The sequence below is a fragment of the Dama dama genome, chromosome 5 (assembly GCF_033118175.1).
Source record: "Dama dama isolate Ldn47 chromosome 5, ASM3311817v1, whole genome shotgun sequence".
Taxonomy (NCBI): Eukaryota; Metazoa; Chordata; class Mammalia; order Artiodactyla; family Cervidae; genus Dama; species Dama dama.
Window position 1 is genome coordinate 104,087,855 of NC_083685.1, and position 27,791 is coordinate 104,115,645.

A 27,791-nucleotide genomic window follows, 5' to 3' on the forward strand; every position below is an offset into this window, starting at 1 on the left:
GCTCCCCGCCCCGCCGGCTCCACGGTCCCCGCCCCGAGCGCCAGGCCCCGCCCGCGGTCCGCTCCCCTTAGCCCAGCGCCGCCATGGAGGGCACCGGGGTGCTGCCGTTCGTTCGCGGCGTGGATCTCAGCGGCAACGACTTCAAGGTGAGCCTTGGGGCGGCGGCCGGGACCCCCAGCCCGCCCCTCCGCTTCCTGCGCGTCCGGGACCGTGGACGGCCTTGCCCAGACCCCGCCCCGGGCCGAAGTCCCAGGCCTCCGCCCGGCGCCCGCGTAGACAGCCCAGGCCGGGCGGGGCGGGCGGGCGCGCGCAGGGTCCCGGAGCTGCGCCGGGGCGCGCGGGGTCTGCCCACCGGGCCCGGTCCTGGCGCCTGGCCCGGGCAGGCCGGCCGGGGGTCCTGGTCGGAGCTCGAGCTCGCGCCTCCCCAGCCCTCCCCGCCCCTGTGAGGTCACAGCCCAAGCCGGGCCCTGACTCATGGTTGCGCCGCCGGCTCTGCGCTACCGGCACCCGCCACCCGCATCCTGTGTGGTCTTAGGCAAGTCACTTCCCTCTCGGAGCCTTGTTTTTTCGTCCGGTGGAGGGGCTTACATTGAAACCCCTGGAGGCAGGGATTAGTTGTGGAGGGCGTGTTGGGCAGGTATGCGAGGCCCTGGGTGCCAGTTGTCTGAGCAGCTGCCAAACTGCTGGACCAGGGCCGCTGGGTACACCAGCCCAGCCTCGGGGCGGGGCAGTGGTTCTTGAGAACTGAGAATGAGGCTGCAGGGCTGGTGACCAGAGAGAAGGCCCTGAGAGATGGCCTGGTTCCAGGAGGATCCTCAGGGCTGCAGGTAGAATGAGTGGGCCGACCCCAGCCTGGGTCTGCAGGGTCCAGTGGTCCAGGCAGTGGCTGGGGTCAGGGCAGAGGAGACAGGCCCTTTCTTCTTGTATGTACTTACACTTGACGCCATGCACACTCCTCTGCCTCTATCCCCACCGTCCTCACCTGGAGTCCCCAAGTGTCCTCTCCAGTCTAGGAGAGTGAGTCACCAGCAGGGAATGTGGCCCTAGGGAGAAGGGGCACCAGCCTCCCCAGGCTTCTGGCCACAGGGCTGGGGTCCTGAGGTGGGCATTGGAGTCTGGGGGACAAATGGGTGAGTGAACTAATGAATAAGTTATGCCTGTGTAGGAGAGGGTGGGGAGCTGGGGCCTCATGCAGGGGGTGGCTGGCAGGGCACAGGTGGGACCTTGGCAGAGGCACAGGGTGCATGCAGTTTGACAGATTGCACAGGCAGGGCTTGGATGCAAGGCAAAGACATTGAGTTGGTCCAACCGCACAGCCGACTGTGGGGTGGCACCTAGAATAAGCCTTTCTGGGCCGAGAATCCAGCAGGAGAGGCAGGTCTTAGGTCAGCAGCCATCCTGATCACCAGTGGGTTCTCAGGACGCTTTTGTCATCAGGGGGCTTTCATCAGCTCCATTCTATGGGTGAGAAAACTGAGACAGAGTGGCTAAGTGATGTGTCTGGGGTCACACCAACTAGAGGTGACTATTGCCCCCCAAAGGCTCCCACGGGCAGTGGGGGCCACAGGGTGGCAGAGCAAGGGTACCATGACCCAGACCAGCCTCACTGTGACATTACCCCCAGGGTGGCTACTTCCCTGAGAACGTCAAGGCCATGACTAGCCTGCGATGGCTGAAGCTAAACCGCACCGGCCTTTGCTACCTGCCAGAGGAGTTGGCATCCTTGCAGAAGCTGGTAAGAGGCTTTGGGCAGGCAGGGGAGGGTCCTGGTGGATGGGGCTGGCCAGGTGGGCAGAGCCTGTGCAGGACATTGCCTGTCACAAGCAGAACTGGTGGGGAGGGGATGAGCACCCTATCCTGGGAGGTATACAAGAAGAGGCTAGGTCTGTGAAGGAGGAAAGGTGCAAGAGTGGACTGGACCTGGGTTGCTGAGGGTGCCTGGGTGGGGCAAGGCTGTGGTGGTGTTTGGGGGCTCTGTGGGAGGGTCCCTAGACAGGGGAAGGCTGTGGTGCCAGTGGGGGCTCTGAGGACGCCTAGCCCACCCAGCTGAGCCTCTGCACCTTGTGCCGGCCCAGGAACACCTGTCGGTGAGCCACAACAACCTAACCACACTGCATGGGGAGCTGTCCAGCCTGCCATCGCTGCGGGTGAGTGCCGCCCAAGACTGCAGAACTCAGGGTGGGGCCTGGGGGCCAGGCCAGCCCCTCTGTACACCCCGGTGTCAGGGGGGTTGGGGGGAGAGAGCATGCAGTAATGACCTGAGTTGAGTAACGCATAGGAGAAAAGGTGAAAAAACCTAAGTCTGATCCATTTTGAACTGCTATGATAGCTGATCCTGGCCAAGCAGCACTCTAGCTATTTCTCAATGGTCTCTCATGTGATCCCAACATCCACCAAGTTCACAGATGAGGATACTGAGCACGGAGGCAGGTCACTTGCCTGTGGTTTATCCCCAGTGATAAAGCTGGGGCAGGGCAGGGGAGGTCCTCTGGGTGGGTCAGTCCCCCTGCTGTTCTCCATGGAACCTCCTGTCCCAGATCTTCAGGCCATTCCAATGGTCATTCCCATTTAAGGTTGGAGCCCTGAGATGCAAAGGGCACACCTCTGGACTCGGGTTAAACCTGAGTTCTGCACTTTCCGAGATGGCCCGTCAGTGACCACCTTGAAATGGCAGGGTGTCACCACGCAGACGTTGGGCAGAGGGAGCCGCAGTGGTGGCTCCTGTTTCTCCTTCTGTCTCTTGTGGTCATGGTGCCATCCCCTGGTCCGTTCCCTCCCCCGTGGCCATCCTACACTGATGTCCTGCACCATGAGAGCCTGAGCAGGTTTCAGCCCTAAGGGCACAGAAAACAGGCTTGCTGTGAGTCTATACGCTGATGCTTTTGGTCCAACCTTCTTCCATCTGTGCCAGAAACTCTGACTCAGAGCTCCATCCCTATCTTGCCCTACGGAACTGGGAGGAAGAGGGGTTATTCCATCAGAAAAAGTCCCTGTGTTTCTGTGTGCTGGGCTGTGGGGCACATTTGAGTTGGGCTTTGAAGTGTGAATAGGAGTTCACTGGCAGAGTAGGAAGGGCTTGCCAAGTAGAGGGACCACAAGCAAAGGCCAGAGTGGGAGAGCACTCAGGACTGGCCTCCCGTGGGCTTATGGAGAAGGTATCCTTCCCTGACCTCTGCTTCTTCTTGGAGTGGAAGCCAGGACTCATGGACTCTCGTGGTTTATCCCCAGGCCATTGTGGCTCGAGCCAACAGTCTGAAGAACTCAGGAGTCCCTGATGATATCTTCAAGCTGGATGATCTCTCAGTCCTGGTCAGTGGTCACCCACCACGTGGTAGTGAACCCTACTATTCAGTGACCCTCCCCCCACTGCCCTGGTCCCTGGGGCCGTGGTTTTCCTGTTGTACAAATGAAGTAACTGGAGACATCCAATGGACAATGCCTTGCCCAAGGGTGCTCAGTTCCCTGACTTAGGCCCCTTCCTCCCAGGGTCCCACTGGCTCCCTTTGGCGTGGAAACCTCCTCCTCTGCTGCCCTCTCAGCACCCATTCCAACCCTTGAGCATGGTGCAGGCCTGGCAGGGTGGGGCCAGCCCTGCCACCCCTGACCTGGCCTCACCCCCTCCCCAGGACTTGAGCTACAACCAGCTGACGGAGTGCCCGCGGGAGCTGGAGAACGCCAAGAACATGCTGGTGCTGAACCTCAGCCACAACAGGTGCCGCGTGCTGGGCTGGGCCGGGGAGGTGGCTGACCCCAGAAGTGGAGCACAGCCCTGACTGCCGGCCCTCTGCCCACAGCATCGACACCATCCCCAACCAGCTCTTCATCAACCTCACTGACCTGCTGTACCTGGACCTCAGCGAGAACCGCCTGGAGAGCCTGCCCCCGCAGATGCGCCGGCTCGTGCACCTGCAGACGCTCGTGCTCAACGGGAACCCGTTGCTGCATGCCCAGCTCCGGTGGGTGCCCACCCTCCCCACCAGGCCTGGCCTAGTTGGGTCAACACCCACCTGCCTCGCTGGGCGACACCAGGCATCCCGCCTGCCCCGCCCACACCCACCCTCAGGCCCTGCCCCTGGCCTGAGGCAGTGTCTCCCCGCGTCCCCCCACAGGCAGCTCCCGGCACTGACTGCCTTGCAGACCTTGCACCTGCGGAACACACAGCGCACCCAGAGCAACCTTCCCACCAGCCTGGAGGGCCTGAGCCACCTCGCAGGTGGGCGGTTCCCGGGAGCCCTCAGCCCCTTCCTTCCTCATGGAGGAGGCAGCTGGACACTGCTTCCCTAAAAGCCTCTAGGGGGAGGGGTGCCCTCAGGAGGAGGGGTGTGGTTCTGACGTGACCCTGTTCCATCACGTGCCTGAGGCCACAGAGCCTGGAGGGATAGCTAGGCTACACATAGTGTGCTGCCTTGGAGCTCGCTAGGGGCCCCGGCTGACATGCTCTCCTGTGCCCAGATGTGGACCTGTCCTGCAACGACCTGTCGCGGGTGCCCGAGTGCCTGTACGCCCTGCCCGGCTTACGGCGCCTCAACCTCAGCAGCAACCAGATCACGGAGCTATCCCTGTGCATTGACCAGTGGGTGCACCTGGAGACCTTGAACCTGTCTCGGAACCAGCTGACCTCGCTGCCCGTGTGTGCGGGTCTGGGGAGGGTGGGGCAGCCACAGGCCATGTTGGCGCCCACCTCTGACCCCGCATCTGCTGTGTCCCCTGCAGTCAGCCATCTGCAAACTGACCAAGCTGAAGAGGCTGTACCTGAACTCCAACATGCTGGACTTTGACGGGCTACCCTCAGGCATCGGCAAGCTGTCCAACCTGGAGGAGTTCATGGCTGCCAACAACAAGCTGGAGCTGATCCCCGAGAGCCTCTGCAGGTACTGGGCTGAGGCGGGGCCTCCCCCGCCCCCGTGGTCTCTGTGCATTGTACAGAACACGAGGGGTTGAGTTGAGTTTGTGGATAAAGACCCCGGGCTCATGCCAGTGGGTTCCCCGAGCGCCCTTCAGGGACAAGGGGCAAGGCCAGAGGGACTGCGCTGCTGCCTCCTTTGGGACGCTGTGCTGCCTTTGCTCCCCGAGGTCACAGCATCCACTAGCATGGTCGCCAGCACTGAGAACAGAGGACCCCCAGCAGCTTCTGAGCTAATTTGAGGGCAGAGTGTGGTTTTTTATGCCCTTTTGCTCATGTCCAGGGGTCTCTGGTTCTCGGAAGGCCATAGTGGAGGATGCTGCCCTGTAGGAGCCACAGAAAGGGCCTCCAGTCACTCAGCCACAAGGAAACTCGCCCTACCCCCACCCTTCTGGGTGCTTTGGAGCCAGGTGGTTTCTTAACTGGCCGGGTTGCTCAGGTCCTCTGGTCCTACCTGCCTCCCCAAGCCATGACTGGAAGGCCCCCCGTCTGCCCACTCCTGAGGCCTGACTATGTCCTCACAGGTGCACAAAGCTGAGGAAGCTGGTCCTGAACAAGAACCGCCTGGTGACCCTCCCGGAGGCCATCCACTTCCTGACGGAGATTGAGGTTGGGTGGGCAGCTGGTGCTGGGGGTGGTGACAGACCCCCAGGAAAGACCGAGCAATGGGGTCCTGGGGAGAGGGCAGCAGGGGCTTCTGGAGGGGTGGCCAGTGCCAGGGTGGGGAGGGGGTGACCCACATCTGGTATCCACATCACACTCAGCCTTGTCACTTAAGCCTCACAGCCAGCCTGTGAGGCCACTCTTTGCAGGTGGGGAAGCCAGGCCCACGAGGGTGGCAGGGTTGGGACCTGGGCCCTTTGGCCCTGGTGGTGCAGAGGTAGAGATGGGGTTTGGGGGCACTGAGGGAGAACCAGGGCTCAGTGCTGGCTCTGCTTACCCACGAGGCAGGTCCTGGACGTGCGGGAGAACCCCAGCCTGGTCATGCCCCCCAAGCCTGTGGACCGTGCCGCTGAGTGGTACAACATCGACTTCTCACTGCAGAACCAGCTGCGGCTGGCGGGTGCCTCCCCTGCCACAGTGGCCGCGGCGGCCGCTGGTGAGCATGGGATGCCTCTCTGGGCCTCAACTTACTCATCTGTAAACTGGGTGGGATGTTCTCTCTGGATAGGGGGTGTGGGGTTGGCCCCTGGTTGGCTGGATACCCCGGGGATGAAGGGGTCGAAGCCAGCCGTGTGCCCCTCCCCTCAGCAGGGAGTGGGCCCAAGGACCCCCTGGCTCGCAAGATGCGGCTTCGGAGGCGCAAGGACTCGGCCCAGGATGACCAGGCCAAGCAGGTGCTGAAGGGCATGTCAGACGTGGCCCAGGAGAAAAACAGAAAGCAAGAGGTAATCCGGCTGGACCAGGGCTCGGCTCTTCTTGGCAGCGACCTAGGCCCAGTGGGAGAGGGGACAAGGGACAGGGTAGAACGGCTCCGCTCCACCAGAGCTGGGCATGGGCAGAGTCAAGCCCACGTTGTGCCTGCCCTCACCAGGAAAGCACAGAGGCTGGAGCGCCTGGGGGCAAGGTGCGGCGCTGGGACCAGGGCCTGGAGAAGCCGCGCCTTGACTACTCGGAGTTCTTCACCGAGGACGTGGGCCAGCTGCCTGGCCTGACCATCTGGCAGATCGAGAACTTCGTGCCTGTGCTGGTGGAGGAGGACCTCCATGGCAAGTTCTATGAGGCAGACTGCTACATTGTGCTCAAGGTGCGAGTCTGGATGCTACCAGGGGCCGTGGGGCCGTTTCCTGGATCGCTCTGCATGGGGTGGGAGGGGAGAGCTCTGCAGGGCGTGGCGGTGCCCCTGGCCAGGGGCTGACCCAGACACTGCCCCGGCCTCCAGACCTTTCTGGATGACAGCGGTTCCCTGAACTGGGAGATCTACTACTGGATCGGCGGGGAGGCCACACTCGACAAGAAGGCTTGCTCTGCCATCCATGCCGTCAACCTGCGCAACTACCTGGGTGCCGAGTGCCGCACGGTGCGCGAGGAGATGGGCGACGAGAGCGAGGAGTTCCTGCAGGTGCGGGGCCCGGGCGGGGCTGACAGGGATGTGTCCAGTGCAGGGACAGATGGGGTGAGGTCAGAGGAGCGACATGAGACCACCGGTTGGGAGCTGGGTCAGGTGAAGATGAGGGGGCCAGGCTAGTTTGGAAGTCTGCTTGGTGGGGGTGTAGCCAGGAGAGACAGGAAGTTGAAGTAAGAGTTGCAAAGGGACTGGATACCAAGGAGGTGGGGCCAAGGGCAGGGCCAGAGTCATCCAGCGACCTGGGTCAGTGAGAGATGCTGGCCTGCCACCAACTGGTTACATGCAGACACCTACACAAGATTTTGGGTACTTTTACCTAAGTTTGCCTTGTTCTGTAAACCTGCTTTGTCCTGTCCCCTGGTACACTTGTATCTTACGATGCTGTGTCTTGCATGGGAGCAGACAGGTTCATGGTTGTGTGTATACTTACACCCCAAGTGTGTTTTTGTCTGCAGGCATAGATCTTATATTTTTTAACATTGGCATGGATTCATAGCATCTGATCCATCTGTACACAACTCTGCTTCTCATGACAGGTGGCATTTGGTGGGGGTAGGGGGGCAGCTCAGTGAAAGGTCATACACCCTCTCACAGGTATTTGACAACGACATCTCCTACATTGAGGGTGGAACAGCCAGTGGCTTCTACACTGTGGAGGACACGCACTACGTGACCAGGTGAGGCTTGTGTGTGAGCAGCACCGACCTGGACTTAGTCAGGAAGGAAGGGGGAGGGCATTGGGGTAAATCTGCCCTTGCTCTGGCCCCTAGGATGTACCGTGTGTATGGGAAGAAGAACATCAAGCTGGAGCCGGTGCCTCTCAAGGGGGCCTCCCTGGACCCAAGGTGAGCCCCATGATGTGAGGTGGCGTGCTTGACCCAGTACCTTCTCCCCACCAGTGTGGGGGGACAGAGCTGGGCTCTAGACAAGAGGCCGCCCAGCCCTTGTCCCACATTGCTTGGCAGGAGACCAGCAAGGAGGGATTTGGGGTGAGGTCAGAGGCACTGGGGGAGTTACTGCATGTGGCCCATTGCAGCCCCTCCCACCCCTTCTGTCCAGGTTTGTTTTCCTGCTGGACAGAGGGCTGAACATCTACGTGTGGCGAGGGGCCCAGGCCACGCTGAGCAGCACTACCAAGGCCAGGTAAGAGGACTGCACCCTGCCCAGACATCCTGGGTGCTTCGTGCAAAGGAATATGGTCACCTGAGGAGGTATGGGCCTCACTAAGTCTTTGCATCTGCTCTCAGGCTCTTTGCGGAGAAAATTAACAAGAATGAGCGAAAAGGGAAGGCAGAGATCTTGCTGCTGGTACAGGGCCAGGAGCCCCCAGAGTTCTGGGAGGCACTGGGTGGGGAGCCCTCTGAGATCAAGAAGCACGTGCCTGATGACTTTTGGCCACCCCAGCCCAAACTGTATAAGGTGAGCTTCACCAGTGGTCGGTCAGGATATGGGCGGGCCTTGGCACCACTGTGGTGGCTGTAGTCTCATTCTGGACTTTGGTGGGAGAGGGTGCCACCTCCTGGGCAGGAAATGCCAGGGTCTGAGTGGGGCCTTGGAAACTAGCATCAGGCTCTGTGGTTCCAGGAAGGTGGGGCTGGAGAGGAAGGCCGAGAAGCACATGGGTGCCTGGCCTGAGGACCTGGTCTTGACTCTGTGGGTGACAGGAAGATGGGGGTGTTGTGGGTGGGAAAAGGACCAGTTAGAAAATCCGTAAGGACCCAGAGAGGGAAGGCAGGTTTAACAACCTTTCTGCCGGTAGGATTTCCTGGAAAGGAGGTTGGGGTACAGGGAGACTAGTCTGGAGAGGAGTAGGCTGTGGACTTGAACGCAGTGGCCAGCCTGACCAGGGGCTGCTGTGGGTTGGTCTTGTGTTCCCCAGACCCACCCTAGTTAAACCCACCTCTTGCTCCAGGTGGGCCTGGGCCTGGGCTACCTGGAGCTGCCACAGATCAACTACAAGCTCTCCGTGGAACATAAGAAGCGGCCCAAAGTGGAACTGATGCCTCGGATGCGACTGGTGAGACACAGGGAGGAGGGCCCCTGAGCCAAGATCCCTCCCTGCTGGCTGACCCTGGCCTTGACCTCCAGCCTCTGGGGCCCCGCAGCTGCAGAGCCTGCTGGACACTCGCTGCGTGTACATCCTGGACTGTTGGTCCGACGTGTTCATCTGGCTTGGCCGCAAGTCCCCACGCCTGGTGCGTGCTGCAGCCCTCAAGCTGGGCCAGGAACTGTGCGGGATGCTCCACCGACCACGCCACGCCATGGTCAGCCGGAGCCTCGAGGGCACCGAGGCGCAGGTGCGGATGAATGCAGCCGCCCTTGGAGGCTTCCTCCCGGAGGTCCTGCAACCGTGTTCTTGCCCTGACGCCCCGTGAACGGGTTACAGACTACATACAACCCTGCACAGCTTCCAGGACTGCTGCCAGCCCAGCCCTGTTCCTACCCGCCCCTCCCACTCCTAGGCCACACCCCTCCAGCCCGCCCCTCCCGGTCCCGCCCCGTTCCAGCTCCCAGGCCCCGCCCTGCTTCGCAGACCCCACCTCCTCCGGCTGTGATTTCTCAGGTGTTCAAGGCCAAGTTCAAGAACTGGGACGACGTGTTGAGTGTAGACTACACGCGCAACGCAGAGGCCATGCTGCAGGGCCCAGGGCTCGCGGGGAAGGTGAAGCGTGACGCCGAGAAGAAGGATCAGATGAAGGCAGACCTCACAGCCCTCTTCCTGCCGCGGCAGCCGCCCATGGCTCTGGCCGAGGTGGGCGCGAGCCCCGGGCCGCAGGGCGGGAGGGCCGGCTGTGCGGTCCCACCGTGACGGGCGGGGTCGTACGCAGGCCGAGCAGCTGATGGAGGAGTGGAATGAGGACCTGGACGGCATGGAGGGCTTCGTGCTCGAGGGCAAGAAGTTCGCTCGGCTGCCAGAGGAGGAGTTTGGCCACTTCTACACGCAGGATTGCTACGTCTTCCTCTGCAGGTGCCCTGCACCCCCCTTACCCGGCCCTCCCCCGGTGCTGGGGCCTCGGTTCAGCCCTGCCCACCGCCTTATGACCTTGCAGGTACTGGGTCCCCGTGGAGTACGAGGAGGAGGAGAAGAAGGAGGAGAAGGTGGGGGCCGAGGACAAGGAGGGTGAGGAGGCAGCAGCCGAGGCAGAGGAGAAGCAGCCTGAGGAGGACTTCCAGTGCATCGTGTACTTCTGGCAGGGCCGCGAGGCCTCCAACATGGGCTGGCTGACCTTCACCTTCAGCCTGCAGAAGAAGTTTGAGAGCCTCTTCCCTGGCAAGCTGGAGGTGTGGGGGCCCTGCCCCAGAGCTGTAGCAGGGTTGGGGGTGGTGTTCCTGGGGAGGCTTGCCCCATTGGGAGCAGGGTGGGGGGGTCCATGGAGCTGCCCCTGACGCTTCCACACCTGCAGGTGGTGCGCATGACACAGCAGCAGGAGAACCCCAAGTTCCTGTCCCATTTCAAGAGGAAGTTCATTATCCACCGGGGCAAGAGGAAGGCTGCCCAGGGCGCCCTGCAGCCCAGCCTGTACCAGATCCGCACCAACGGCAGCGCCCTCTGCACCCGGTGCCTGGCTGTGGGGCAGGGCGCACGTGCGCAGGGGGTGGGCCTGGCTGCTCCCTGCTGACCCCTCCCTCACTTTCCCTTCCCCTCTCCCAGGTGCATCCAAATCAACACTGACTCCAGCCTTCTCAACTCGGAGTTCTGCTTCATCCTCAAGGTGGGGTCTCGTGTGGCTGGGACCGAGGGCCAGGGTGGGGAGCAGGGTGGGCCTGACCTGACCTCCTGACACACCCAGGTTCCCTTTGAGAGTGAGGACAACCAGGGAATTGTGTACGCGTGGGTGGGCCGGGCGTCGGACCCCGAAGAGGCCAAGCTGGCAGAGGACATCCTAAACAGCATGTTCGAGGCCTCCTACAGCAAGCAGGTGACCAGGGTTGGGGCGGGTGGTCAGGTGACAGGGGCTCGGGGGGCCAGGCAGGGGGTGGTGACCAGGTGGGGGCAAGCAGTGGGCCCTGAGCTGACCAGTCTTCTACCCCCAGGTCATCAACGAGGGCGAGGAGCCCGAGAACTTCTTCTGGGTGGGCATCGGTGCACAAAAGCCCTATGACGACGACGCTGAGTACATGAAGCACACGCGGCTCTTCCGGTGAGGTCACCCCGCCACCGCTCCCTGGCCCTCCTTCATCCTGGCCCTGCTGCCATGACCCTCAGCCTCTCCCTGACCCTTGACCTCCCCCAGATGCTCCAATGAGAAGGGTTACTTCGCGGTGACTGAGAAGTGCTCTGACTTCTGCCAAGATGACCTGGCAGATGACGACATCATGCTCTTAGACAACGGCCAAGAGGTGAGACCCCCCAACCCTGCCCACGCTGGGATCCCAACTGTCCCTCAAGAGGCATTCTGAGGCTGGGAGACCATGTCCCCTGCTGCCCCCACAGGTCTACATGTGGGTGGGGTCCCAGACCAGCCAGGTGGAGATCAAGCTGAGCCTGAAGGCCTGCCAGGTGAGCAGGGAGGGGCCGGGGCTGGGCCTGGGGGAGGGGTCGAGGCTGGGGCCGCCCTCACCAACCCCCTGCCCGCCCCCAGGTGTACATCCAGCACATGCGCTCCAAGGAGCACGAGCGGCCCCGCCGCCTGCGCCTCGTGCGCAAGGGCAACGAGCAGCACGCCTTCACCCGCTGCTTCCACGCCTGGAGCACCTTCCGCCAGGCCCTGGCCTAAGGCCACCGCCACTGCACTCCACCCCTATGGAAAGATAAGTGCTCCTGCACCACCAGTGGGGTGATCCTGACCACTGTCTCCAGGGGTCTGGCAAAGCAGTCTCCCTTCACTCTGAGCTCACGTGTGACTCCCCCTCTTCTGCCAGGGATAAAGCAGGTGTGGCTGCCCTTTAAGAGATATTAAATGCTTTTATTTTCAATATTAAAAATCAGTATTTTTAATTTTAAAACACTAATTTTAACAAAAATGACAGAAAAAAAGTCCCCTAGAGTACAATCTACAGGAAACCCATCCTGACCCCCCCCACACACACACATACACACGCACACACAGCCAGGCCTCAGTCCTGGTTGCCGAGTGGAGCTCTTACACACACACTCGCACACAGCAGGGGGGTTAAGGGGGTGCTGGCCCAGAAGCAAGTACCAAAATAGTTTTAGAAATGACTGTGGTGCCCGGCACAGGCGTTAGAAAAATACTCTTTGCAAAAGGAGAGGGGGAGGATGGCACATGGCCTGGGAGGTGGTAGCCGTGGGCCCTGCGGCCTCCCCTGTGGCGCCTGACCTCCCGAGTGACCTCTGCCTGCAGGCTGGGCCCGGTGGAGTCCCTGAGGCTCAGGGCCAGGCCGGCAGGCCCCACAGGAGCCTGAAGTTAGCAGGTGCAGGTCTACATGGTGGACTGGGCCCCTGGCTCCAGCTCCAAGCAGGGTGGGGGTGACCTGGCAGTTCTGGCCTCCCTAGCAGAGAGAAACAAGATCAGCAGAAGGCCAGGGAGGTCCAACGGGGCAGGCGGCCTGGCCACGTGTGCCACCACTCAGTCTCCAGGATGGGGGGCTAGAGTCCTGCAGTGACAGCCTGAACCCCGAAGCTAGGGAGGGGGCAGGAGTGACCCCCAGCAACAGAAGGAGCCACAGCATCTTTGTTGGGAGAGGTTGGGGGAGGTACTGACTCAAGGACACCAGGCCACACACCTGCAGCCTCATTTGATCAGGATGGCGCAGGCTCGAGCCTCCTCTTCTGACAGGTTCCGCAGGTTCTTCTCAGATTCCTCTGAGGAGCTACAGGGAGGGGCAGCGGTCAGCAGATCTGGGGTCAGGCCCTCCTTGGTCCTTCGTGCCCAGCTGGGGTATGAGGTTGGCAGAAGGGTCAGGGAGGGAAGTTGGGAGTGACCAGACCCTCCTGTGGACCCAGCTGGCTCCTCACCCCAGGAAATCCTTTACATCCTCCACCGTCATGTCCCCTGTTGTGTCCAGTGTGGTGTCAGCACTGGTGGCCGAGTCAATGGACATAGGTGAGAGCATGGCCTCAGCTGGCTCTGGGGTGTCTGCAGGGAGGAAGTGAACAGGGTCCTTCTAGGGCTCCGAGGCCCCGTCCACACTTGACCTGGTCCCACACCAGCCCACGGTGGACCATGGCACCGACCAACCCCTCCCCAGACCCTCTGGGCAGCTGCCTCCTGCGGAGCACCCCCACCACCACAAGACGAGCTGCCCAGCTAATGCGGCCTCCTCACCAGCCCCCTTGCAGATGGGATCGGGGCTTCCATCACAACTCTGTGGGGCCAGGATGATGCCCGGGGACCCGTTAGCCTGGTTCAGCTTGGGCGACTCTCGGGACCTGTGGCTGCAGAGATGGGCTGTGCTGCAGACCGTGGGCAGGCATCTCATGGCTCGAGGGCCAGACCCCCGCCCTGCCATTCCAGAGCCCTGGGTCCAGAGGGATGACCAGAGAGGGCCACCCTGCTCCTTGCTGAGTTGGGGAATGGAATGAGCCCAGCCTTGGTCCCAGTGCTGCAACCCCTGGCCAGGGGCTACCCCTTTATGCACCTGACACGTGTGGCATCTCGGGGCCAACGGATGTCCAGACAGCAGAGTGGCTCGGTGATGTTTCGGGCGCTCAAGGAGAAGCGCTCAAACTCCGAGGGGGAAATCAGGTAAAACCCTAGGAGGGGGCGGGAAGCACAGTAAGGGGCCACATCCCCACCTCCCAGAAGCCCTGACTGCAGCCGCCGGCCCGCCTCACCCTGGCCGTGCCGCGTGAACACGCAGGAGGCGATGCCGCTGATGTCCTCCTTGCGGATGCAGGCATAGTGCACCTGGGGCCGCAGGCCCGGCACCGAGAACACGTGCACGTCACCCAGGTTAGTGAGGCAGGCCAGGCAGGTCTCCGCGTAGTCCTCGCAGGCAACACTGGCAAAGGTAGCCAGGGCCACCTTGCGCACGCGGCAGCCCTCGTGGGCTGTCAGCTTGAACTTGGTCTTGGCGCTCACTTTGGGTAGCGTGAACACCTAGAGGTGGGTTGGGAGTGGGTGCTAAGCGGAGCCTGGGCCAGTCCACACCCCAGTGCCCCCAGTCTAGCCCGGCCCCACCACCTCCTCCACCCAGCACCACCCACCCTGAGCCGCCACCCTGACCACAGCTCCACAGCCCAGAAACCTCCAAGGCCCCTCCACCTGTGGCAAAGCCAGTTACACTGGGTGGTCAAGTTGGAAGCCAGTACCCCATACCACAAGCTCCTGCAGACCACCCAAGGGAGCGCTCAAGGGTCCTGAGGGGCACCAGGGTTCCCCAAGGTGCCTCTGTGACGGCTGGAGGCACTCAGGAGGTCCCAGTGAGCAGGGATGGATGCAGGCCAAGGGTCCAATGGCATCCAGGAGGCAAGAGCTCCAAGGGGTCTCAGAGACTGCTCACCTTGAACTGCTCCTCAGATGCGATGAGCACGGCGTGGCCGCCCTGCATGTCGGGCGCCTGCGCCAGGTCTCGCGAGGCCTCGTAGGGCTCCGGCAGGGGACGGCCGCGCCCATCCAGCACCGCAATGGCCACCACGGGGGCACGGTGCATCAGCTGCACCTCCTTGCCCAGCACGGCCTCCACCGCCCGCTCTGGCCGCTTCTCACCGCCCGCTGCTGCCGCTGGCACCTCCAGTGCATAGGCGAACACAGAGCCCGAGTTGGTGCCTGCCCACATGGTGGGGCCGTGGTGGGCCGCTGCGGGGAGACAGGATGGTGAGGAGGGTGTGTGCCATCCCTCCCCTCTGGTGCCCTGGGACCCTGGACTGGGTCTCTCCTCCTACATCCCCTGGAGACCCCTGCAGGCACAGGAGTGACCTCTAGGGTCCCTCCACAGGCACATCAAACTGGACCCTGACCTCTCAGACCTCTCCCAGCATCCCAGTGACTCGGCCCATCACCAGTCCCAACAAAGACTTGGACTCAGGCCCCACCCGCAGGGCACCCAGGCACCAAGTCCCGGGCTCATCCGGGATGCACACCACACAGTCCGACTCCCTTAGGAAGGGGAAGGCCCTTGAGTCGACAGTGAGCTAAAAAACACTGGGGTGTGGATGGATTGGGTGGTCATACTGTGCGCCCTCAATGGCCTGGTGACCTCAGTAACAATTTTAGTTGGGGGGGGGGGAGGGGATAACCGAGCAACAAACAAGTGAGCAACAAGAAGCCACGCTTCTCATGGAGACAGTGGAACCAGGTCATGCCCAGCCCCCCCGGGCTGCCAGATGCAGACAGTGGGAAGATCCCCCAGACAAAGGGACCCTCAACAAATGACATCAGAAGTAGGGGGCTCCCCTCCCAGATAAAGAAGGAAAGACGCAGAGATACCACGTGCACATGAGCTGGACGCTGACCCCACCCCAACTCTTGAGAAGACATTTCTGAGATGAATGGGGTCACCTGTGGGCCAAGGGTGACAGGGAACCCCAGCCATCAGTATCCACATTCCGGGTTTTGACACAGGCCCTGTGCCAGAAGTGACGTCCACCAGACACCCAAGCTGCCCAGTGACCTTTGTTTCAAATTGTGTTTAAATCGTGTTTAAAAGATACACGATGTATGGAGAACAGCTGGGGAGTCAGTGAAGGGCTGAAATGCCCCATTACCAAGTTAAATTGATCAGCGGTTCCATCCATAAACCCCAACACGCCACTGCCCTGGGCAGTACCTGCTAGGGCTCTGCCCACTTGGGGTCAAAACCGGCTCCTCCCAGGCCTGCCCTCTGTTCCAGTCACACTGCCCGGGCGACTCACGTCCGTCTAGGCCTTGGCACTGTGGTCTGTACTTCCCCAAGATCCTGGGCTCCCTTCTCTGCCCAGGTCTAAGGCCTGCCCCACCCACTCACCGAGCCTCACCATCGGGTTGTTCCAGAAGCTGCTGGGGGCCAGGGCACCCTGGTGCCAGCACAGGCTGGCACTCCGTAGGCACACAGTGCTTTCCAGCCTTCCAGAAGGCACGGGTCCACCCTATCACCCATTTCCCAGAAGACCAAGGACACACCGGCCCTGGCTGCCCACCCCGCCCAGTCTCACCATCTCTAAGGAAGGTGTCTGCAAAGTAGAGACAGCGCACAACACCCGAGAGGGAGTCGTCGGCCGAGCGGGGCTCGATGCGGCGCTGCACGGGCGTCACCTCCACATCCTGGGGACCAGCCTGCTCCGCCAGCTGCGCGTTGGCCTCCTGCAACTGGAGGGGCGCAAGGTCGGGCCACCATCCTGCCCCCCGCCCCCATCACCCTGCCCGCCTTGCCTGCCGCCCCACCTTGCTGCCGGCAACCGTGCGCTTCTTGCCCGATGCACGGCTCTTGCGGATGCGCCGGAAGGACTGGCGCAGCGACTTCTTGAGCGACTTCACGCGGGACAGTGGTCCCTCCATGGCCAGGGAGTCGCTGGGGTGCAGGGTGCACCTGGGGACGCAGGCCAGCCATCAGGGAAGCACAGGTCCAGCGGCCAAGGGGCAGACTTTCCCCAGCGGGGTCCTGCGAGGCCGGCAGTGCCCCCACCTGCACCCCATGAACCTCGGGAGGGGCTCGCTCACACCCACCTGGCCAGCACGGGGCTCCTTCGCAGGTAGTCAAAGAGGCCAAAGCCGTGACTGGTCCCGAAGGCCACGAGGCCCCACTCAGCGTGGAGCGTGACGGCCGTAACAGCGGCTGGTGGCAGGCACTGGATGAGCGTGCGGGGCTGGAAGCCGGCTGGCCAGGGCAGCGGTCCCAGGCGCGGGCTCAGCCGCTCGTGGCCTTTCCAGGTGAAGCCCTCGCGGTCCTGCAGCAGGTCCAGGCTGGCCACGCCCACCGCCTGCTCCGCCGGCGCATCACTCAACTCCAGCACCAGCACCTGGGGGGGTGGGTGGGCAGTCAGCTTGGCGGACAGGGCGCCCCCACCCCACCTGAGCCAGTGACACCTCTGCCAAGGTGCTTCTAGGAGGATCTGGAGAGCATCCTCTGAATAAGCACTGACTGGTGCCCACTGTATACCAGGGCCCTCAGTGAGCAACACCGTGGCAACCAAGACACGCAGGCCCCGCCCTCCCAGGGTCCACGTAACATGGGTGCTCCCGCCCAGGGCCCCAACCCTGTGAGGGTCCCCAAGGCCCCAGCTGGCCTCCCCCATTCCCATCTGTGGGTTTCTGCTGGGCCGACCCCTCTAGCACCCTACTGGACCCGCCAGAAGCCCTTGAGCCCCGCAGCCCTGGTGACACCTCGGCCCCACCTGACCGGCGGTGCCGGCCACCACCATCTGGGCCGTGTACTTGCAGAGCGCCACCTTCTGCACGCCGAGCCGCGGGTCATCACTGTAGGGGTCAAAGCAGCCCACCTGAGGGGGTGGGAGAGGAACTGGTCACAGGGCAGATCCCAGACCAGGATCCTTGGGCCGGGAAGGGGTGGGGGGCTCGCACCTTGCGGAAGGGCGGCCAGTCGTCCTCGGCAGCCTGGGCCAGGCTGTCGGCATGCTCACAGTCCGTCTGGAAGAGGCCAGCGGTGCTCAGCTTGTAGAGCGGTCGCAGGGCCACGCCAGAGGCATCCCAGAAGCGCACCGTGCCATCCTCGTGGCTGCGGAGAGGCAACATCAGGCCCCAGGCCCCCACCCAACCCCTCCACATCCTTTCAGCCAGCAACCACTCACTGGGCACCCAGCACCTAAGCCAAACACTGACTGGACTCCTACTGCATACAGCAAACAGGAAGCATCAACTATATAGGGCAAGCAAGTACTGAGCACCTTACTGTATGCCAGGGCACCGGACCCGGGCCCTTCCCTGGGGAGGATGACAAGGTGCAGGGATATCACCGGAAATGAGAAGAGGTGTGGAACAGTGACAGGGGACAGAGGACCACAGGGATTCTACCCCCGGGGGCCTCCAGAACACGTGATCAGAGATGCCCCCAGAACAGAGGGGCGTGCTGGGGCAGGAGCAGGAAACCTGGGGAGGCCAGGAGGAAGCAGAGAGGGGGAGCAGATGAATCTGGGGTGCAGCCCAGGACACAGCTACAGAGCCCAGGTCAGGGCCCCTGGGCGGCAGTGGCAGCCCAGAGCCAGGGCGGGAGAAGCTGAGAATCTGCAGGCTGGTTGGGACACCTCCAGAGGCCTGAGGGTCCCGGCACAGGCAGACGGCAGGGGCTGGGCAAGAAAGTGGGGCCTGAGTCACCGGGCACGTCGGCGCCCGCCAGGCCCAGGCCGGGCTCTCCGGCACCTGCCCTGGGCAGCTCGGCGTGGGCTGGCCCAGATTTTCCGGTCCCGGGGCAGGCTGAGTAGGTGGAGCTCAGTTTCATCAAGAAGGAGGGCTGGGCCTTAAAGCAGAGTCTAGGGAGGCTTTACCTGGTGCACCCGGTGGAAGAAGGTGACCTGGTCCCACCAGGGGCCAGGCCTGAGTCAGTGGGCAGGTCAGCACCCGCCAGGCCCAGGACAGCCCTTCTCGCACCTGCGCAGGTGGCACCAGACCCTGCTCGCCCACACACACACATGCTCACACGCCCATCACAACTGGGCTGAAGAGGTGTCACCTACCCGGTCAGTAGCAGGCCTCGCTGGGATGGCTCCTGAGCCAGGTTCCGGCCCCCAGTGATGGGCCAGCTCTGGGGGATGGAGAGGGGTGTAAGCAGAAGCCACATCAGGCGCCATGTGCAGGATGCAAAGGCCCTGCAGGTGTCCCACCCACACCTGCCATGTCCCCTCCTTGGGCACAGCCTGTAGTGTACCCCCGGGGGACCACCTCCTCTGCCCCTGGCACACACCGCTGCCCCGGAGGCTGGCTGGGGGCTCTGCTGCTCGCCGGCGCTCAGGATGCGGGCCCACAGCTTGGCAGGGACATTGGCGACGTGGGCCGAGCAGGTGATGGCAGACGAGTGCAGGGGGGCCAGGTACGGGGCGGGTACAGCTGGCCAGCCGGGGGTCTGCAGGTCCAGCACCACCAGCTCCTCTTCGAGCAGCACTGCAAGGGCCTGCGGCTCGTCGAACTCTGTGGGATGGGGTGGGTGAGTGCAGCCAGAGACGCGCGGGGGCCAGGTCAGGGGGCGATGGGGGCACGGCGGAAACGCACCATCCTCGGGCCGCATGCTATGCACTGTGAAGAAGTCGATGACACGGGAGGTGAAGTCCAGTGTCACCAGGGTTTCGGCCTGGAGCACGCTCACGCAGTGGCGGTCACCATAGCTGGCGCGGGGCATGCCACCGCTGAAGATGACGAAGTGCTTGCTGCTCAGGGTGAGGAAGCCGCGTGAGCAGCTGGTGGGGCTCCAGGAGAGCCTCCCCCCACAACCCTGCCCCCGGGCAGGCCCCACCTACCCAGACGCACAGCTTCGCCACAGGACCTTGTTGATGGCTTTGCAGGGGAAGGGTCCTGCGGGGGGACAGTGTTGGCCTCACTTGCAGGCTCTCAGGCAGGGACCTGAGGGCCCTGGATCGCATTTCTCGCCACTGCCCCATCCCCCTCCTGCCTCCATCGTCCCCACTGGGCGGCTGTTGCCTGCATCCCAAGGGGAAGGCATGCTACCCAATGTGGGGCAGGGGGGTGGTCTCACCTTTGGCCTGGCCCTGCCACCTTCCACACATCCCCCGTGAAGTTCCCCCACCGAGGCCAGTCTGAGTTTGGGGTCACAGCCAACCTTACACAGGTCCCCCACACTCACCATAGGGCGTGGTGGCCACCGTGGGCTGCGCCGTTGGGGAGTCGCCGGTGTCCGCGGCCCAGATGGCGTAGCTGCCATCGCTGTGCGAGCTGACCACCGTGTGGCCACTGCGCTCCCAGCACACACTCTCCAGCTGCTGTGGGGCGGGGGACAGGCGTGAGCTTGGAGGCTGTGAGCAGAGGCCCCGGGTGGCCACCAGCTGCACCCACACACCTGGTTCCCCAGGAAGATGCGCTCGGCACAGCGAGCGGCCTGGTTCCAGATGACCAGCAGGCCCCGGCTGTAGCCGATGAGGATCTTGGTGGGGTCCCGCAGGTGTCCCTGGAGTGACTCCACAGGGCCCAGCGCCTTCCCACACCGGTAGTCATCAGGCACGCTGCGGACAGCAGAAGGAGAAAGCGGGCGGGGTGGCTGGTGGCGTGGGCGGGGGCGGGGGGCTGGTGGAGGGGGCACAGGGAAGCCGGGTGGCCTCTCACCTTCGCAGAACCTCGTCTGGGCCCAGGGTCTGCCCCTCAAGCAGTGTCAGGGTGGGAACATCCAGGAAGAAGATGCTTCCGCCCTCCGTGCCCAGGGCAGCCATGTCACCCGCAGCTACCAGCAGGACCACTGTGATGTGGGAGAGGCTGGGCAGGCTGCTGTGGGCCCGAGGGGAAGCAGGTGAAGGGGGGAGCCCACACACCTGCCAGGGGGGGCACGGGGGCCCAAGAGTGTCAGCTCACTACAGCCCCTCTGGTCTTGCTGGGCCCTGGTCATGAAGGGGGCTGGCGCCCCGGAAGGCCACGGTGGTGGCTACAGACACCGTAACCAGCTCACTCAATTATTCACCAGATGCCGGTGGGGAGAGGGATAAAAATAGGTCCCCAGGTCTTGGAGACAGGCCCTGGAGCTCCTCCCCCCACCCAGAGGGGATGGCGGCAGGAACCAGGCTCCGACTGGGCAGGGACCACAAGCTCCAGGACTCTGCCTCTGAACCCCACCAGGAAGCCCCATGCCTTAAGACATCTCCCTGACCCTGAAGGGGGCCCCCAATCACTCCCCGACAGGATCTCGAACACCCTGGATCCACGCTGCGTCCAAGCCCAAGCGGGACAAGCCTGTTTCTGAGCTGGATGGACGTCTTGTGACTTGGTCAGACTTGCCACAGCCATTCCAACAAGGGCTTGCGGGCCAGGAACCGCAAGGCCCCTTACTCTCCCCCTGAGGGCTGAAGCCCATGCTGTTGCCCCTGGGGTGTCCTGCCAGCACCTCACAGCCCAGGGAGACCCTCCTTGTTCTGACCTGCCCTCTCCTCCCCGCACAGTAGGGCTTATCGTCCCGCCCCTGTTCAAGGGTCTGGAGGACTGGTGCTGAGGTCAGTTCCTGCTCCAGATGCCCCCCTCGCTGCAGGGGCACAGGGCCACTCTCCAGGCTCTGGGACACACCCTCCCCACCCCGGGCCTCCCGGGTCCCGGCACTGCCAGGGCACAGACCCTCCCTGCTGACCCTGGGCTCACCTGGGACTCCCGTCTGACACCCACAAAGTCCACAGAGCAGCTCTCTGGACCCAGGCCCAGCCCGACGTGCACCACCCCGCCCCGAGTCCCAGCCCTGGGGTAGCTTCCGTCCCCACTGCACCTTCACAGGCCCCCACTACATCTGGCAGCCACAGCCGGCCAAGCCCCTCGGTACCTGGCACCGTCAAAGCCAGGCCGACTGGGTGCCTGGAATCGTAGGGCTTCCTCCAGGTGGGCGCAGCCGTCATGGTGGACGATCTCCCACAGGTGGAGGCTGTCATCATCCAGCAGGGTCAGGACTCGACCCTGGCGGGTGAGTAAGACCAGGACTGAGCTGACTGGGGTCGGGGGCGGGGCAGGGGGTTTCTGGGGGCCGGCAGCGGGGCCGAGGCTCACCTGACCAGGCAGGAAATGCATCTGGGTGACAGTGGCTGCATCTCGGTGCAGGCCCGTGAACTCCACACCAGGGGCACCGTAACTGAGGGTGACGAGTCAAGGGTGGAAAGCAGGCACAGGCCAAGACACCAACACCAGAGATCACCTAGCCCCTCCTCCCCAGGACCACTGCATCAGGCCCCTGGTGACACGGGGAGGGGTGTCACCTAGCCCTGTCCAGGGGCCCTCACAGGTCTGGGGACTCGTCTTCGGAAGAAGCACTGTACTTAGGATGCAGACCCATTCGGTCCTGCAAGTCAGTGCTCCGTGTGGCCTTCCCTTCCTCATCTGTAAAACCAGCCAGTGACTTGCTTGCCTGCCTCCTGAGGCAGACACAGGACACCCAAGAATGCAAGCTGTCCCGGCACACCCAGCCCAGGCCCAGTTCATGGCTCTATGTCAGGCTCACAGGTCTGTGGGCGCAAGAGCTGGCCCGGCACATCGGCATCATGGGCAGAGATGCCAGACCAGGCTCAGGAAGCCCGGGGCAGAGCAGAGTCCAGGCTGCCTCTCCAGAACCACAGGCTGCTGCCAGCCGAAGGCCAGGAAACCCATGTCCTTGTGGGGCTGGCAGCCCCCACTGAGTGGGGAGAGGCCCCAGGGGCTTGGAGAGGTGGATGCCTGGCTACAAGTGCCTGGTGTGAGTGCCAGCGTCCCAGCAACCTCAGGCTTCACCGTGGACAGCAGGCTGAGGGGCCCCAGGGGGGAGGACTAGGCTGGGGTCAGCAACGTTGCTGGGAGACAAGGCAGGAGCCGTTGCCTGGAGCTGGAGCCGGGAGAACACAGACGAGGGGACAAAAGAGGGGCAGGAGTGCTGGGCGGGAACCAGGTCGCCAGGGAGACAGGCCAGACTGGGGGGTGGGATGGCCCCTGTGGCCAGCCTCAGTTTCCTAGACCAGGGCATGGGTAGGAGTGGTCTGGGGGGCGGGGGGCTCGTCCTCCTCTGAGGCCGTCTGGCTACCCATCCTTTGTCAGCATGAGGGGCTTGTGTACAAGAAAGACTCTGCCACCGGCAGAGACACTGTGCCGGGGAGAAGGGGCCATGGGACCACAGCTCCCACAGGCAGCCAGAGGCAGGAGGAGCAGGCAGGGAGGGGACTCCTGGGCAGGCAGCAGCCTGAGGCAGACGACCAGGGCACCAGCCCCTCTCTGTCTCACCGATGCCTCAGGGTCCACGGAAGAGGAGGGGGCACCTAGACCCAGCCCCTCTCCCTGGTCCCTGGCACTGGCAAACTCAAAATTGCCCGGCCAGTGCCCTGAGTCCTGGATGGGGAGACCCCATCCGCCCCTGTGATGGCCAGCCAGACCCTGCACCTGGGCCCCACCTGGGGGGCTCACCTCATGCAGTGGGGGTGGGCTGCTCCACAGCAGGAAGGAGGCATCCAGCTGCCAGCCTCCCCCCGCCCCCCCGCCCCCCACCCCCCCCCAGCCAGAGCTCTCAGGAAAATGGCCCTTTGTGCGGCTCACAGGCCCATTGTGCGGGGCCAGCATCCAGGTGGGGGCCGCGCCACGCTCGCCACGCCGAGCCTGGCACTGCCCCCAACCCTCGGCTGGACACACATGTCTTTAGGCCGGCACACGTGTGTGCACCCGGTTCCCAGGGCAAGGTCTGCTGTGACCCTGGTCCTCCCGCCACCCTTGCTAGGGACCGTGTGCTGCCAGTCCTGGCCCACCTCCCCAGTCACAGCTGCTGGGACAACGGGAGGGTTGCCGAGGTAACTGGCTGCAGCGATAGGCAGCTGTGGACCCCTTCGTCTCTGAGGCTCTGCCTCAGGGCAGCAGCTGCACAGCCGCCACCAGGGGCCCGGCCCAGGCACCCCGCACATTAGCCACGACCCCAAAGGATACATCTTGACGGCCCCAGACCGGGTGCCGATGGCCATGATACGAAGCTCAGGGTCAAAGGCCAGCGCACTGGGCTGGTTGGGGAAGCCATGCTCCACAGTCTGCAGGGAGGCGGGGGTATCTACAAGGCACAACTCCCACCCGAGGCCCACCCAAGGCAGTCTCCAGCTCTGTCTCTGCTGCACGCCCAGCCCCCTGACCTCAACGTCCTCAGCTGCGAGATGGATGATCACACCTCCAGCGGGTGAGGAAGGGCCTGAGCCCTGGCCCCACCAGAGGCCTTCCCAGTCAAGGCCCGTCCCACTTGACACTTGGGTCCATGACAACAAACAGAACGGGGCTCACAAGGGAGGATGCATGGGCACAGATGCAAACCCCAGCTGCCCCATGGGGTGGGCTCCGCACCCCACTCACCCAGGCAGACTGAAGCAGGGTGCAGTCCGTGGTACCCCCCACACACAGGTTCCGCATGGCGGTCAGAGACCAACACCCAAGGTTGGCTAGGCAAAGGCTCTTGACTCCCCCTAACTAGGGCTGCTCCCTACTCCCAGCCAGAGACAGGAAGAGGGGGGCCCAGACAGAGGGTGCTTCCTGCCCAGTCCCTGAAGGTGTCATGCACCTCCCAGACTCAGGTTCCGACCTGGAAACTGGGGGACATGGTTCCCACCCATCCCTGGTCAGGGTAGTAGGCGGTGCTACACACTGAGGGTGTCAGTGGAACAGTTCCCACCGAGTCCCCTGCTCCTGGCAAAGCCCTAGTTCCCCCACCCGCTCACTGACACAAGGAGCCCCTAGTCAACCCCGAGGCCTGGTTGGGAGCCCTCCCCGGAAGCCTGCACCCCTGGGCCCCCAGCCCCCAATACCAAGGTGGGATACCACATGTGGCTGCCAGTTCCTCCTGACCACTGTGTCATCAACACACAGGTTTTATAAGAACATGTAGTCCCCTGAGGCCTGTGTCTTTCTCCAGCCCCAGCCCATCCAGACAAGGACTGAGTCGTCTGAGCAGCTGGCTCGGCCTTGGGCAAGTCACAGCACTGTCCGAGCCTCAGCTTCCCATCCAGGCACCGGGGAGCCCACCTGAGGACAGAGTGGACCACTGGACTGGGGGGGATGGCAAACACTGGCACCGCTGTGCCCACACTGGACCTGACAAGGTCCTGGGGCCTGCTCCTCTGTTCAGGACCCTTGGGGACCCCCAGCTCACTCCAAGTCAAAGCCTAGTCCTTACCATCTGGCCCTCTAACCTCCCTTCCATGGACCCCTGGCTGCTGGCCTTCTGCTCTCCTCCAGTCCACCATGGAAGCTTCCTGCCTCAGGACCTGCACACCCACCACAGTCCCTCTACCTGGCATGTGTCCTCCCCACTGTGAAGCCTTCCCCCAGCTCAGGAGACAACCGCTGGCTCAGCAGCTGCCCCTCTACACCCTCACCTGCCTGCCTTCCTCCACAGCACTGATCACCAGCCCAGCTACTGCCAGCTGCACACCCTACTCCCTGTTTTGTCTTCTCACTGTCTCCCCAGCTAGGACACTGGCCCTGCAAGGCAGTGTGTGTGAAGATGACACAGAGTGGACACACAACAGGCAACGAGGGGCAGGGATGGGATTTGGACCCAAGACAGCCCAAAGTCCTCACTCACCCTGACCACCCTCCACCCCCGGCCACTTGGGAATCTGAGGCTTTTTGTTTTTGCTTGTTGGTGTTGCCACACGGCATGTGGGATCTTAGTTCCTGGACCAGGGATCGAACCCGAGCCCTAGGAAGTGGAAGCACAGTCTTCACCACTGGACCACCAGGGAAATCCCTGGGACCTATTTTCTAGTGATCACCTGCCAGTCCCTCTAGTGACCCTCTGCCTAAGTCCACCCTCCTCCTACCACTGCTGCCCACTCAGAATGCGGCCTTGCCCGCCTTAGCAGGGAGCCCAGCTTCTGCCACCAGAGGCCAGATGGGGGAGCACCTCCCCTCCACCTTTCTGGGGCCCCCGCTTCACACCTCGACTCCCTGGCTGAGGAAGTGACACCTTAGCACGACACCTGCCCCACAACGCTGTCCTCTCACCTCGAGGGGCTCACCCTCAGTCACTCAGCATAGGAAGGGGCCACCTGGGAACCCCTGGGCACTAGCCTCCCCTCTGGGCCCCTTGGCCACCAAGCCCGAGGATCCTGGCACCCTCTATTGGCACCTGGGAAACCCTGCCTGCCCTGAGAAATGTCCCGGCCTGGGCCAGTGCAGGAGCAGCGCCCAAAGAGTGTCTCCCTGAACCAGGGTCTCCTGGCTGCCGCTCGGGACCTACAGCAGCCCCTCCAAGGGGCCCTGGCTTCTCAAGGCTGAGGTCAAATCCCACTGACAAGGGTACACAGAGACCAAGTGCCCGCTCACTCTGTCTCTGGCCAGCTCAGCAGAGCTGAACCTCAGTTTTCTCACCCGCATGTGAGCATAACGACTCGAAGCCCCAAGAGCAGCAAGGGGGCATGGGATCAGAGGGCTTGGGTGTAAAACTGAGGCCAGAAGTGACACCCCTGGGGGTAGTTAGCAGGGGGCAGGCCGGGCCTCTCTCAAGCACACACCAGCGCAGGGAGGCGGGGCTGAAGGCAGCCCCTTTCCCGTGGCCCCTCTGGCCCTAGGAAAGAAAGGAAGGAGCAGCCCTCCGCCCCCACCTCCGCCAAGGCTCCAGAAGCGGTGGGTCTGCTGCCCCCCGCGACAGAGTCCGCAGCAGGGAAGACAGTGGCCCCATTTCATCGCAAGGGAAACTGAGACCCCAGGATTCGAAGCGCAGTTGGCTACACGGCCAGGCATCCCCCCTGGAGCCCCGGGCAGGCCGGGCACAGCTCAGGCGGGAGTCCCAGGCAGAGGGGGAAGGGAGGAGAGGAACCGGGAAGGGATTTCCCAGCCCCACCCCCCAACATCTTCCCCCACTCAGCACTCCTCTCCACCGGCCTGGGTACGAAAGCAAAACAAATCGGGCCCTAGGGCTGCGCAGGGGCGCCGAGGTCCCCAAGAAAGAGATAAAGAGGCAGCGAGTGGAGCCAGAGCGAGAGTTGAGAGCCGCACGGAGGCGGAAAGGCCCCTCGGGGAGACGGCAGCGAACTCCGAGGCGCGGAGACAGGAGCAGAGGAGCGGAGGGCAGGGATGCAGGCGCGCGGCTCCGGCAGAGCTGAGCTTGGCGGCCCGGCCCGGCGTGCGCCCCCTCCCCCGGCCCGACGTGGCTCCGGCCAGGCCCCCGCCCCCGCCCCCAGCCAGCTGCCCCCGGCCCGCCGCCGCACCTTATGGAAGGCGAAGAGCTCCTGCTTGAGCTTCTCGCGCTGCGGGTCTGCGCCCTGCCTGCGGAACCGAAACTTCATCATCTTGCGCCCGGCCGCCCGCCGCCGCCCGCAGGATGCGCCGCGCGGCCCCGCCGGTCCTGAGGCGCGGGCGGGCGGGAGCCAGGCGCGGGCGCGGCGGGGCGGGGCCTGCACGGGGCGGGGCCGTCCGACGGACGCGCCGCTCGGCCAATGGACGACCCTCACGCCGCCCGCCCCCGCCCCTGCCTGGCACTCAGTGGGCGCCCGAGGGCACGCCCCGCCGCGCGTGCGCCGCGGCGCGGGGCCTGCCGGGACTTGTAGTCCGCAAAGCGGGGCTTCGGCGTGGACTGCTGGGGACTGGTTTTTGAGCGGCAGCGCGCGTTCCCCAACGCGGAGGAGGTTTTTCCCTTCCTGCCAGGAACTAGCGATGAGCACACCCAGGTTATGAGGCAGCCCTGTCCCGAAAGCCAGGAAAGCTCTGACCCGGGCGACTCCCTAGCCCCCAGCCTCAGTTTCCCCATCTGCGCTATTGGCCCGGTGATTGCTCAGTTGTATTATGTTTGACGGCTTTCCCGGGACCCCAAGTGGACCATACCCCAGCGGGCCAGAGTACCGCCCACGCCACGCTCCTGTCCCAGCTGGGTGGTCGGTCGGGAATGGCCTCCTCCACCCCCAGCCCCTGGGGAACTCCTGCACCTCGAGGATCCTACATTAAGAAGCTCTGGTGGTAAAAATAAATGGGGGGGAAAAAAAAAAAGAAGCTCTGGTGGCCTCAAGGGGGATTCTTAGGCGCGCCACGAGCTGAAGAGAACGACAGAGACCCATTTGGGAGAAGAGACCTTTCATCGGGAGCTGGCATTTTGTCCTGAGATTGGATCCGGCCGTCTCCGAGATGGAGGGAGGGCCTCCCTGCGCAGAGAACTGTGTATAAACAAAGCTGCACCCTCTCCACTCTGAGAGAGGATGGCCTATCCCCACCCACCTCCCAGGCTTCCTTTTCTCATCTGGACAATGGCCTGAAGGCTGAACCTTTCCTTCCAAGGCGGAGAATAGGCTGCTCTGGGCTCAGGGTCCGAGAAGCTTAGGTGGGGCTGACGGACTTGGCCCAGACCCCACCAGCTGTGTCA

General features: G+C 63.3%; 2 protein-coding genes across 8 annotated transcripts; one reads left to right on the plus strand and one right to left on the minus strand.

The window, feature by feature from the left end:
• On the plus strand, positions 1 to 11,910 carry FLII (FLII actin remodeling protein). 2 transcript variants are annotated; one of them, XM_061143642.1, is made up of 30 exons: positions 1 to 146; positions 1,625 to 1,735; positions 2,076 to 2,147; positions 3,229 to 3,309; positions 3,627 to 3,712; positions 3,795 to 3,956; positions 4,110 to 4,213; positions 4,453 to 4,628; positions 4,714 to 4,871; positions 5,428 to 5,512; positions 5,855 to 6,002; positions 6,155 to 6,291; positions 6,438 to 6,650; positions 6,786 to 6,965; positions 7,566 to 7,648; positions 7,742 to 7,816; positions 8,031 to 8,114; positions 8,219 to 8,390; positions 8,884 to 8,988; positions 9,077 to 9,268; positions 9,535 to 9,723; positions 9,800 to 9,939; positions 10,022 to 10,253; positions 10,376 to 10,530; positions 10,624 to 10,684; positions 10,763 to 10,891; positions 11,007 to 11,113; positions 11,207 to 11,312; positions 11,407 to 11,472; positions 11,555 to 11,910. In XM_061143642.1, exons 1-30 carry the CDS (start codon positions 84 to 86, stop codon positions 11,687 to 11,689), a joined length of 3,807 nt encoding a protein of 1,268 aa, XP_060999625.1. In that variant the 5' UTR covers positions 1 to 83; the 3' UTR covers positions 11,690 to 11,910. The 2 variants fall into 2 exon arrangements, with proteins under 2 accessions (XP_060999625.1, XP_060999626.1); XM_061143643.1 differs by lacking the exon at positions 1 to 146 and adding an exon at positions 515 to 535.
• LLGL1 (LLGL scribble cell polarity complex component 1) lies at positions 11,858 to 26,787 on the minus strand. 6 transcript variants are annotated; one of them, XM_061143650.1, is made up of 23 exons: positions 26,647 to 26,787; positions 23,381 to 23,478; positions 21,494 to 21,575; positions 21,273 to 21,403; positions 20,081 to 20,236; positions 19,818 to 19,980; positions 19,605 to 19,740; positions 19,261 to 19,315; positions 19,016 to 19,170; positions 18,711 to 18,934; positions 18,484 to 18,551; positions 17,375 to 17,528; positions 17,188 to 17,292; positions 16,520 to 16,812; positions 16,238 to 16,382; positions 16,009 to 16,162; positions 14,379 to 14,674; positions 13,711 to 13,975; positions 13,515 to 13,629; positions 13,202 to 13,305; positions 12,892 to 13,012; positions 12,660 to 12,746; positions 11,858 to 12,425 (listed from the first exon to the last, which is right to left on the minus strand). In XM_061143650.1, exons 1-22 carry the CDS (start codon positions 26,725 to 26,727, stop codon positions 12,668 to 12,670), a joined length of 3,180 nt encoding a protein of 1,059 aa, XP_060999633.1. In that variant the 5' UTR covers positions 26,728 to 26,787; the 3' UTR covers positions 11,858 to 12,425; positions 12,660 to 12,667. The 6 variants fall into 6 exon arrangements, with proteins under 6 accessions (XP_060999633.1, XP_060999629.1, XP_060999631.1 ...); XM_061143646.1 differs by having other exon boundaries at positions 13,202 to 13,311; XM_061143648.1 differs by having other exon boundaries at positions 13,202 to 13,311; positions 19,605 to 19,737; positions 20,081 to 20,239.
• Between the last annotated feature and the right edge of the window lie 1,004 nt (positions 26,788 to 27,791).

Bases quoted from the DNA above. Each gene is read 5' to 3' on its own strand.
- FLII (XM_061143642.1), top strand. From the start codon at position 84: ATGGAGGGCACCGGGGTGCTGCCGTTCGTTCGCGGCGTGGATCTCAGC. The intron at 2,148-3,228 runs GTGAGTGCCGCC...GTTTATCCCCAG, and splicing joins CCAGCCTGCCATCGCTGCGG to GCCATTGTGGCTCGAGCCAA. The intron at 6,003-6,154 runs GTGAGCATGGGA...CCCTCCCCTCAG, and splicing joins AGTGGCCGCGGCGGCCGCTG to CAGGGAGTGGGCCCAAGGAC.
- LLGL1 (XM_061143644.1), bottom strand. From the start codon at position 26,727: ATGATGAAGTTTCGGTTCCGCAGGCAGGGCGCAGACCCGCAGCGCGAG. The intron at 18,935-19,015 runs GTGCGTTTCCGC...CCCATCCCACAG, and splicing joins TAGCATGCGGCCCGAGGATG to AGTTCGACGAGCCGCAGGCC. The intron at 13,976-14,378 runs GTGAGCAGTCTC...ACCCACCTCTAG, and splicing joins CATCTGAGGAGCAGTTCAAG to GTGTTCACGCTACCCAAAGT.